Source organism: Anas platyrhynchos, chromosome Z, assembly GCF_047663525.1.
Source record: "Anas platyrhynchos isolate ZD024472 breed Pekin duck chromosome Z, IASCAAS_PekinDuck_T2T, whole genome shotgun sequence".
Taxonomy (NCBI): Eukaryota; Metazoa; Chordata; class Aves; order Anseriformes; family Anatidae; genus Anas; species Anas platyrhynchos.
This window is the reverse complement of record NC_092621.1, coordinates 45,155,215-45,167,347: the sequence shown is the minus strand read 5'-3', so window position 1 is coordinate 45,167,347 and position 12,133 is coordinate 45,155,215. Positions and strand designations below refer to the sequence as shown.

Genomic DNA, 12,133 nt, shown 5'->3' with positions numbered 1-12,133 from the left:
AATCTCTGCAAATTGGTTCAAGCATGATCTTTATCACATTTTGTTGATTTGTTATTTTGACTCCTGCTTGGTGGCAATAAAATTGGTGTTTCCCTTTTTACTATCTTAAATTTTGCTAGAACTTGTCAGGTTCTAGGACATGTAAACACCTTGCCTGTATATTTTATGTACAGCAAGAAGGAATATAGTCACATACATGAAACTGAAATTCTCACTGAAGTATTTCATATTAGTAACAGCTGTCACTGAGACAACAGGTCAAGGCTAAGTCATTAACTTTCCATCCTGCAGCAAGTATTTCATGCTCCTTCCGAATACATCCCAGAAATATTTCAGTGTATCAACAGGGAATATCACAGAAATGAGTAAGCTCTCAGCTTCTATGCGCCGCACATAGTTCCCTGGGACCAAACTTCGGAAATGGCTCAGTATTCATCAAGTGTTCGCCCTTTCCACAACAACAGCGGGATGTCATGGAAGATTTTTATGTCTGGCTGCTTTCTCTTGGGAATGGCTGACTTCACTCATGTTTTTCTCTACAGCACCTGCTGAGAGTGCAGATAGGTACAGGGACAGGAATTATACTCAGGATATGAATCCATGAGGAAGTTTATAAAGACAGAAACACAATCAATCACCAAGTTAAATTGGTGAAGCAATGTGCATATTGAAGAAGCACATACTGAAAAGATATGCAATGAGACAAATTATGGCAGTCTTGATGGTTCAGGAAGCATTTGGACAATGGTCTCAGAGATAAAGTCTGATTTTTGGAGGGTCCTGTGTGGAGCCAGGAGTTGGATTTGATGATCCTTAAGGGTTTGAACTTTTGGGTAGACCTGTGCGGTGTCAAGAGTTGGACTTGATGATCCTTAAGGGTCCCTTCCAACTCAGGATATTCTATGATTCATATTCTATGATCCTTTTGGGTCCCTTGCAAGTCAGGATATTTTATGATTCTAAACATAGATAGGCATTTAAAACACGTATGTATATGTGTGTTACATACTGTGATCTTCTCTGGAAGGAAAGGACATCTTTTGACTGTTTTTGACACTATGCTTGCGAGGCAGGTCCAGGTCAGTCCATAATGGACAACAATATATATTCAGTGGATATGTTAACTGCTTGTTGTCTAGTTCAAAACAACCATTTTGAACTAAACGTGGTCTTACCTGAAGATACTCAGCATGTTTACTTCATCTAAGGTGCCTGAGGGCATTTTGCTTGGTGCTGTGACTTTCCACAGGCAGAAGCTCTTCCAGTCCTTATAGCAGCACATGTTCTTTAGCTCATGACCATAATGTGTACGAAACATATTGCGTATGTAGTGGCCATCCACACTGATAAATTATACTTACCACGCACCTTTGAGTGTCTCACCTGCAGCGTGTCCCATTAATCTATCTCCCCAAGTATTTATTCTAACCTTCCAAGCCTCTGAGCAGCTTCAAACAGCTGTGGGGCGTTTTGTTTTGTTTTGTTTTGTTTTCCAAAACCTGTCAAAGATGTATTTCTTTCTTGTCTCCCAACAGGGGATTCTTTCCTACCAAATTAATACCGGCCAAAAGGCAAATGGTGACATTTTGCCCTTAACCAAAGTGTGGTACCTGCTCTATCTCATCAAAGTGCACAGCTTAATGAGGGGCTTTTGCAACGTACCCGAGGAAAGACAAGATTGCCACGGCTCTACAGGAGCAGCCATCAGTTCTCCCGTGTCTGGAATATCCTTCCCTTCATGTTCAGATCTTGATGTCATGGCATTCTTATCTCTAGCAGTACTATTTTTGGTGACTTTTAACAGTTTCAAATAATTTTTGGAAGCTTCGAAGATTTACTACCAATAATTCCCTCTTTGAAACTAGATGGCTGGCTGAGCTCTATGCTTAGTACTGCCTGCTGTTAAGGGACAATTCTATGAAAAATGGTCCTAATAATATTTTTAAACACTCAGATGTTTTGCATGTATTAAAGCTAGGGTAGTGGAAAGCTGCATACAGAATGTCTGAAGTAACATAACATTTGTATTGGCATTCGCTTGATTTGTACTACCTAGTTCATTATTCAAATCAGTGCCATTTATTTTTTGAGTATTTAAAATCAGGGTCATTTGAAGGTAAGTCCCAGGTATTCTTTCCACCTATTGGAATTTATGCATATTAGTCATTTTCTTTAATCTTTGCTATGATATTTACTCCTATTTTTATACATACGTTTTACCGCTGCCTGTGACTTCTTAGCACTTTTTTTTTTTTTTTTTCTAAATCATGGATTTATTTTTAGCAGCTTCTGGTATATTACAATGATTTTTGGCCATATGTTTGGGTGTGCATGAGAACGGGTATGAGGATTCTTGCACAGGAAGGAGAAAATCAGCTCTGTTGGTGGTACAAGTATCAAGCTGATTAACTAAGGCAGCTTTTTGCTGCTCTGTGACTATAAAATAGACTTTGGACAGCTATGGAACATACCCAGTCAGAACCACAAGAAATAACGTTACCGAACTTTTTGCAGTCGAGTTTATTTCACTGCACCGGAACAGTTACACGTTTCAGCAATGAAATAATTAATAACCTTGACATCTAAGGAAGTGTTAACACAATTGATGGTAGAAAACAAATATAAATTCTCCCGTGTTTCCACTTGACAAGAAAGGGAAGGAGCAGAATGATTGAGGACTCGCATGAGTTATGAACTGGACTCACAGTGCGAATCTGGGCGTTACACCCAGCGCTCCGAGCTGTGCTGTGCAGATGTGCTGGATGTGTGGGAAACATCCCAGCCAGTTTGTCTTGGTGGATTGCCTGACAAGCAATTGCTGTTTCCCAAAAAAAGTACTCGGGAACTTCCACAGCCGAGCCTTTTAATTCATCAGGTGTCGGTGATTCGATAAGACCAAATGAAAAGAAAGCAACGTAGGACTGATGGAGGTATTAGTACTGCACAGGGTAGGCTGAATTTGCTCTTGTACGGAAGGGGTGTGTGTCTCATTTTACAGAAAGTTGAAAGCACTGGTGATCGGAAAAGATGACACACTGCAGTAAATTCAAATAGAAGACTGAAAGCTGAATGAGATTAAGGACATGAGCTAAACTGGGTGAAAACTGCAAAGAGAAAAACAACTTCAGCCTTAGCAGCAGCAGTCCTGTATTTATGTGGGACAAATCTTCTTGAATATCTAATACAAATTAGCCTGTAAATTCAGACTAATGATCTTGGTAGGGAAAAAAAAAAAAAAAAAAAAAAAAAAGGTGGGTGGGAAGACTGTGTCTGTTTCTCACCAGCTCTTCATCTCAATTGTTGAAACTGGAGGTTAAAATGGTCAGGAGTGGAAAAAGTGGAAGGATGAATAGAGAAAGAGCTGCTGAGTGAAAAGGGAAGAATGCTGAGGTGAATAAGTGTGCGATAGGGTAAGATGAACGAAACTCCTCTAAACAGTTGAACCGTACAGTGCTGTTATTTTCAGCAGTTTCCTTCACGAACAGACTGAGAGGTTAAATGACAAAGCTGGGGTGTTTGTAGCATATTTACTACTCGGACACTTCTTAACGTGTTGAAGGCAATCTGCACGGTGTGTACTCCTCATTTTACCACCAGAACAAATTGCAGCCACACAAATCTTATTTTTTTTTCTTCAAATCTCAAGTTTATTCAGCCCAAAGCTCCTCACCCTACCGTCCTGCACCCGCACAACTGGCTTTTTTCCCCACGGGTGAGGACACACGCGTTTCCCGTCACGGAGCCGAGCCCCCCCACCACAGCCCGTCCCCGGCGGGCCAGGTGCCCGTTCACGAATCGGCTCCGGGGACGAGCCCGGCGCCCGGCGCCCAGCAGCCCGCCCGCCATTAGCCGTTAACGGCCGCCCAACGGCTCCCGCGCACGCGCGAGGGGCAGGGAGGGGGCGGGGCCACCGCCGGCGGAGCGCGCGAAAATTCCAAACCGGCGGCGCGAGCCGGGCCGCGCGGTAAGGCGCGGGGGCGGGGCCGCGGCGGGCGCGAGGCTGGGGAGGGGGCGGCGGTGGAGGGTCGGGGGGGGGGGGGGGGGGGAGCGCGCATGCGCGATCGCGCGGGGGGGGCAGGGGCAGAGGGGGCAGAGGGGGCAGAGGGGGGAGGGGGGCTGGGGGGGCGGGTCACGTCATGTCGTGGCGTGTTACGTCATGTCGTGTCACGACACGTCACGACATGTCGCGGGGCGCTGCCCTTGGTCCCGTCCGCCACGCGCCGCCGTCGCCCCTCAGGGCCCCGCGCCCCGTGCCCGTGTGTGTTCGCTGCCGCCACCCCGGGGCTGGCTGCAGGACAGCCCAGCACCGCCTTCCAGAGGGGATGGGTGCCCTGTGAGAAACCACTGGGCGAAACAATTGTTTCCTGAAAAAAAAAGAAATCGGTCAGAAAATGTTACAGGCCTCTGACAGGGACTCGATACGTGTCCTCTAAAACATAGAGCTGATTTGGACGTCTGCAGGAAAACTCATGTATTGTGTGAGACTAATCCCAAAAAATATTCAGCTTTCATTTTATCGGACTTTTTTTGGTATGAGTACAATATCTTTCATACCACCTGATCTGAAAAATGGGTAGAAGTATGCCAGGCCGTAAAAATCTTACTATGCATATAAACGGTACAGCACCTGTTATAACTCATGTAAAATCTCTAATTAAACAATATAACTTTCACCAAAGTGGTTATTCCCATCCCTGTTTTTCTGGTAAATGTTATAAATTGCTGCCGTTAATGTTGCTAAATTGAATACAATGGTAACATTCATTAAAAATATTTTCTTTTTCTTATTTTCTTTTATGTAACTTTCAAATTAAAATAAAACAACAACAACAAAACCCTTTCTGTATTGAAATTTGGAGGCACATCCCAGCAATTGCTGAGAGCATTTTAGGACCAAATACTGAATCCACTTTATAGGAATTCTACATTATAGGAATGTAGAATATGTTAAATATTTTCTCTTTAGTGAGGGCCAATAACTTTGTGGGTATTGCAAAAGTGTTTAAAAATCAGTAAGACTAGTTGTGCATTGTTGGGACTTTTACTTAAGCATTTTACTATATGATTTTAGATGGCTATGACAAAACGGTATATGATGGCCATGATTTCTGTCCCTTATACAAAACTACACAGCGTTATATTAATCATAAATGGAGGAATCTATATTAATTTAACACTTACATTTTAAATCTTTTGAACTCAGGAATTTCTGAGTTACAGTGTCTAACATCTTTGAAGAGTTGTTACCATTACTCTACCTGTAATGGTAAGGGATGGACTAACGTCAGACTTTACCTCTTACTGGCAAGAAGTTTCTGTTGGCTTTTTGAACTGTTGGCCTTGCATATTAGAGCAGAAATTCTGCAGGTAAGAAATACCTTGAGTTATATTTGTATAAACTTGTTAGTCACTTAATTGTACAGATATTATTGGGCACAATCTAAAGACATTTGACTTGCTGAAATGTAACTCGTACAGCATCAGTTATCTAGAGAAATAAAGTCCACCAGGCTACAGCAGCATGAGGAATTTTGTGAATCTTTGAGAGCAGTAAGTTCTCTTAACTCACAAATAGATCAAAATGGGTGCTCTCAGATGTGCAATTATAGTTTGATTAAAAAAAAAAAAAAAAGTAAGAAAGTAATAGTTAAGTCTCAGGTCAAGACTAATCAGGTTCCTGAAGTAGAACAAGCCTTGGGAAATGAAATTACTTCTTAAGTGTCACATGTGAAATGTGTCAGAAATGGGAATCAGACTTCTAGGCAACCGAATCCTGGAGCCAAACTGCAGGGTTGTCCTTCCTCCCTCCATACTAGCAGATTCACTAGACATGTTTATTTTATAAATCTAGATTAACTGTGTGGCAGTATTGAAATATTCCAAGCAGTTACTGTAATAAAAGTATTGTAACATACAACTAAATTGGTATACATGAGTGTCCAAGCAAAATAGGTCAAGAGGCGTACCACTACCTAATACTTTTTTCCTATGTTCTACATCAAAAATTTTCATCAGCTGACACAAATTGATAAGGAACTCCCTTCCCATATAATACCAGATCTACATAGCTTTAATTTCACGCCAAGGGTGGCATTGTTAGATCGTGAGTTTTTCATGAACAGATAGGACAAAAATCTTACTGGCAAGTCACAGGGGACCCACTATTAGCACATTGAAAAATACACAGACACAGAATATGCAGGAATAATTGACTGAGAATCCCTCAAATCAGTGCCTCAAATGTCAGTGCTGTGTCTCCTGTCTAACTGCTCACATAGTCAGTTGTTGCTGTGGTACAAGCTCGACTGAGTCACGGAAAGCCTTTGCTCTAGATGTTTCTGAGGAAACTTATCTCTTCTTATTTGCAAAGAATGAATGGGCTGATTTAATGCCTGTGAATAGCATGAAACCTTGTCAATGGACTCAAGGGACAAATGTCTGTGGGAGTGTGTTAAAATAATGTACAACAAAAAGGTGTAAATGTTGATGTGGGTGTCATGAAGTTATTTTTTTTATTCTGCTGAAGAATACATTTTTCTTTTTCTGTCAGGTATACTTAGTGCCATAAAGACATCTTTCTTCAGGTTTTATTCTGTGGCTATTTCTGGGTGTGGGTAGTCAGGGAGAGGGGAGAGAAGTGTCAGAATTTTTGGTAAGTTTTTCTTGTGCCATAGGGAAACACATTCTTTCATTTGCAGACTTAGTCATACTCTGTATGGACTATGTGAATGATTTTCACAGAATTTCAGTATTTTCAACTGATGCTAGAATAAATTTGTATCACTTTTACTTACACTTGCTGCACTGTGATTAGAGTGCATACAAAATTAAGTACATATAGTAAAGCCTGGAACGAAAATACGTGTTTGTTGTGTGGTGATTTGCTTTTTGGTGGAGTGTTGCCCTTCACCATTGTTTTCTGTTTGTGCCTCTGTTTCCTCACATTTAGGATGTTTATCTCAAAGTACTTCAATTCTATAGAGCTGAAGAATTACAATGAAAAGTACATGCTTCATTGCTAGGGTAAATATTAGAGGTGCTTTTTCTTTTCTTTTTTTTTTTAAAAAAAAAAAAAGAAAGGTTCTAGAAATGTGGAGAAAAATAATTCATTTAGCATAACCAAGACGATTCTATACTCTCTATGAATAACGCTGTATGTCTGTATACTACATAAGCAGTATTGCAACTGATATTTAGATACTTGTGCTGAAAAGTATGGACCCTTGTATCTTCTCTTCTTATAGTTGTGTAACTCAGGGTTAAAACTTGGAATTCAGCAAAGATGCATGGCTAATAAAGAAGCATAATTGTTGGGGATAGGAAGCCCTTAGTATTAACTTAAAATTTAATTTAAAAAAGACTAGTAATTCTTCATATCTAGATAGATTGTACTCCCCCTATTCCCCCTTCCTTTTTTTTCCTTTTTTTTTTTTTTTAATGATGAAACAAACATGAATATTTTGAGAGCATGCTTCCAGTTTGCAAGATCTTCTGTGTAGTCCAATTGCAAGCAGATTTCTTTTGGGCAGGAAGTTTTTTAGGCTTTATTTCCCTAGTAATTGTATGCACAGGTAGAAATGGATGCTGTTCCTTGATACACTAGTGTGAAGGAATATACTTTTTTCTGTTACCTTGTGGATCACACATAACTTCAGAATCACAGAAGAGGGGACTAATATTCTATCCTGCGGCATGCAATCTAGTTTATGTTCTCTTCTACTTATGCGTTGAAAGTAGGGAATTAATGCATTTTTGGAGATGGCAAAACTTGAGTGAAAGTTATAAAAAGCAACAAACAAACAAACAACAAAAAAACAACCAACCAACTAACAACCAAAGTGTATTTTTTGTTATTACTGTATATGTGACCGTCCCCATGCTGCTATAGTATCTCTGGAAAGAGACAAATGCTGCATGCGTATTTCAGGGTGAAACTTTGAATTTATCTCTACTTAAAGGTTTATGCAAAGGAACTACTATACGGAGGAAATAATTTCTCTGTATTGCAGTCAAGCAATATACAAATAAAAGTTAATTGCAGAGGAGGTTCAATGATGGGGAAGTTTGGATGATCAGTTTTGTTTATGATTTGTCTGTTTATCATCAGATTGTTTTTTTTCTGAACACGTCCTACAGTGAAGAGGGTGACAAAAGCCTTTTAGGCATCTGAATTTACACTACAAATGTGTTACTGTGAATTTAAGCTGCAGGAGACAGTGGTAACCAGGTATAAAAGTTTAGCTGAGAGAGTACAATTTTTATGTGGCACAAAAATGGCTCTGTATCTAGATAGTCATAGTTCATTCACACCTTTTCATTGACATAATGCCACATGAGAGGATGCTGTTTGCCAGAAGAGGGTAGTGAAAACTTCAGACAAAGTTCATAACAGATATCCCATGATTGGTGCATTAGCTGGCAGATTGGATTTAGAAGTGATAAAAGCATTAAAAGCATTAAATTTCATCTTCCAAGAACTTGCCATTATTGCCAATAGTGGTCCAACAGAGCTGATGTTGCCAACACAGTGAGAGCCCTTATTATGTGGGTAATCCTTATGAATTTATGAATGTACCAAATTTAGGCCCCATTGAGACTAGTATAAATCTGGGTGCTGATGTAAACAGGATCAAAATTTCTTATCATGTAGCCTGCCAAAGAAGGTACAATTTATGTAGTGTTTAGAATACTGATATCAGAGGCCCATGTACAATTGATTTGTGGTATTACTAGCTGCAGTGAAGATAAACTAGTGTTAGCAATGACTGGACTTTTTGCTAAGTGGTGTGAAAACAGATTACTTCTACGTTCACAGATATTCTTCAGGAGCAGTCCTACCTCCTGCAGTTCACAGGCAGAACCAGACCTTCTGCCTCTTTCCAGAACTGCATTTATTCTTTGTTTGCATTATCTTCTGAGCCATGGTTTTCTTTGTGTGGCCTTAATTGCAGCTGTTGCCAAATAAATCAGCTGAGAAAGAAGTGGGCTGAATGAAAAGGCTCTGTCCAGCAAAATAAATCTGAGAATATTTTAACAGTCAACTTTATTAGACCTATCCCCCCAAACTGTTTATCCCTTCAGCATTAGGCAAGATTGTCATGTTGAAATGTTACCAACCAGTGTTAGTGAAATAATCTCAGGAGGCTTGCTGTTTATATTGTGCAAGACAAGATATGTAACTTATTGCCTTGCAGGGGAAATACCTTGAAAGACAATGATCCAGTCCACACCTATCCAGTTCACCACTGTTTCTAGAATGTCGTCAAGGTGTGTACTTGTTTGTGCTTCTGTCCACCATGCCCAGCATGTCATTTCTAGCCTCTGCCATGCTTTGTCATATATTGTTGCCTTTCTGTGGTAGATCACTGTGGACAGATGAGAGATTAACAATTCAGATATGGAAGAACAAGCAAGTAGTTATATGGTGAGATAGAAGTCGCCTGTTTCTTTCAAGTCTGGCTTCTGTTTTGGAGGGCCACGCTGGTCTGCTTAACATCAGTATGCACCAGTCAAATCTGGGATTTGCTTTATTGCCTCGAAACAAATTTCCATTTTGTACACGCAGCTGATTCCTTGGTATGCACAGCTTTATGTGGGCCTTGCTGGATTTTGATCTGGCTAGTCCTGATGCTGGAATTCTTTTATATTAGCACCTCGTATTGTTCAGGACTTTGCTGGATTGCTTAAGACCTTTCTGTCAGAGATATAAAAGTGCTTTACCTCATTGTCTGTTTTCTCCTGTTAAATTTAACTTTTTATTTCAAATACTTGTTGTGTTGGACTCTTAATAACATAGTTGGCTGGTTTTGTGCAGGAGAGGCTTCCATTGTCTTGTGATCAGATTTTCTATTCATTTTGTGCCTAAAGACATAGTAATCTGTTTTTTGGGCTAGTAATTGCATCTCTTGTATATGGAAATAATAATTAATTGCCTTGTTTTCCTGTTAAGATTCATTATGGAAAGGTAACGAATAACATCTGTAAAATTCAGTGATATCACTCCAAAATGCCTTTCACATCTTTTACTGTTCCCCTGGGCAAAAGATAAGAGTGAGATGGATGTGCTGGGATATTATTTCTGCCTTTTGCGTTAGAGAATGTTTTATTTTAGGCTCTTCAGATGGGGAAAATCAGAAGGAGGGACTACTGCTGCAAGAGAAGCCTGCCGTTAGGACCAAAAAGTTTTAAAATTATTTTTTGTGTGAAGTGGTTGTTGTTAACAAGAAAGGCTCATATATGATATTTATTGGTTATGAAGCTTATAGTCTGATGAACGTGGAGGAGAAGCCTTTATTATGCATTTTATTTATTATTGATTATTTTATTATTTATTATAGCTCTTATGCAGGGCAGGAAGAGGGGGAGGTGCAATGTTTTCAGAGTGCTGTAGAAATGGAAATCATTTATGAATCCCAGCAATGCATTACGTGCTTCCCCATGATGTCAGATCTTTTCCAGTCCAGCAGAGCTACATAACACAACTGGAAATACCATTTTGCTTAATGTTCTTAATTTAATCAATAAAAATAATCAGAGTAGGAGGTTGTGTACATATGCTGTCCATGGAAGAAAACCTGTTAGTAGCCACAGTCCCTTAAAGATGAAAACTGGGCTCTATTTCCAGTGAGACCTGACAATGAATTCAGAAGGCAGATCTGACACCTGTTAAAATACCGATACTAAATATCAGGGTAAGTAGAGAAAACAAACCCAGAGATGTGGAATACTAATTACTTTCTCTAAGAGAATTACCAGTCTAAAAGATGAGTGGTTATAACACACTTTACATCTGCTTGACAACTATTTAGTTTACCAGATTTTGCATTTTACTTAGTCAATGTTGGTTCCTTCCTTTTGGCAAAACTCATTGTTGGTTTTGTATTTTAATGCAATTTGTTTTAATTTATAAAGTCTGTATAAAGATAAGTTGTTTTCTGTAACAGTGGTTTGTTCTTTCTGTAAAATAACTGGATGTGGGCACAAGGAGGGATAGGCAAACTTGCTATTATCTATCAATTTATTTGTCTTTTTGTTTGTTTTCTTCACAAGCTGGGGTTGCTGCTGTGTATGATTTCAGAGAGGAGATGGAGTAATGGAAGGTGAAGTGTTCTTTTGGGGTGTGGAACTACTTATCACCAGTTCAAGGAAAGGTACGCGAATGAGAGCTTTATACATTGAATAGAAATTTTCTTTAGAGATACTTGGAAACCTTGATGCTTTGACATAGGACAATATTATACCTTAATGTTTTCTCAAAGATCCTTCTACTTGAAATATTTTTATTTATTTAAAATAATAGCTGAATGTACAAGTATGAAAACAAACTAAGTAATAAAATCTAGTGGCACTTCTTGGCAGGCTGGTGCAGCCTCACCTTGAGTAGTCTGTGCAGTTTTGGGCACCACAGTATAAGAAAGATATAACACTGTTAGAGGGTGTCCAGAGAAGGGCTACAAAGTTGGTGAAGGGTCTGGAGGAGATGACATATGAGGAGCAGCTGAGGCCCCTTGGTTTGTTCAGCCCTGAGCAGAGCAGGCTGAGGGGAGGCCTCATGGCGGCCTGCAGCTCCCTCACGAGGGGAGCGGAGGGGCAGGCGCTGAGCTCTGCTCTCTGGGGACAGTGACAGGACCTGAGAGAACGGCATGGAGCTGGGACAGGGGAGGGTCAGGCTGGGGGTTAGAGAAAGGGTCTGCACCCAGAGGGTGGTTGGGCACTAGGACAAGCTCCCCAGGGCAGTGGGCAAGGCACCGAGCTGCTGGAGTTCAAGGATCATTTGGACAATGGTCTCAGACACAGGGTCTGATTTTGTTTGTTTGTTTGTTTGTTTTTGGAGGGTCCCCTGGGGACACAGGAGTTGGACTCAATGATCCTTGGAGGTCCCTTCCAACTCAGATACTATGATTCAATGAAAGCAAAATTTGTGGACTTGGAAAGCTATCAAAGTTTTTTTCAGAAATTTTCTAAGATTGTCAGGAATTATTTCTGAGGAGCTGTTTTAGCAACTACAGATGCCCTTAATGTTTTATTTATTATAGCTGAGTCCTGAGTTTCAGGATTTGGAATAGTGACGAAGTTACTTTGCTTTTACATGATTTTTTTGATCTGTGGTTGTGTTCTAAAGAATTGTACTTCT

At 40.1% G+C, this 12,133-nt stretch overlaps 1 protein-coding gene across 7 annotated transcripts in view; it reads left to right on the top strand.

Moving 5' to 3' along the window:
* Positions 1 to 3,278: 3,278 nt before the first annotated feature.
* FANCC (FA complementation group C) overlaps positions 3,279 to 12,133 on the top strand; it is an 81,236-nt gene continuing 72,381 nt past the window's right edge. The window contains exons 1-4 of one of the 7 annotated variants that reach the window (XM_038171188.2): positions 3,280 to 3,964; positions 5,204 to 5,367; positions 9,195 to 9,267; positions 11,050 to 11,150. Coding sequence is in view for 2 of the 7 variants with exons in the window: in XM_072030855.1 (XP_071886956.1) it covers positions 4,470 to 4,530; positions 5,204 to 5,367 (225 nt within the window). In the remaining 5 variants the exon portion in view is untranslated. Of the gene's footprint in view, positions 3,965 to 4,102; positions 4,619 to 5,203; positions 5,368 to 9,194; positions 9,268 to 11,049; positions 11,151 to 12,133 lie in introns of those variants that run through there. The other 6 variants (XM_038171187.2, XM_072030857.1, XM_038171189.2 and 3 more) reach the window with 6 other exon arrangements.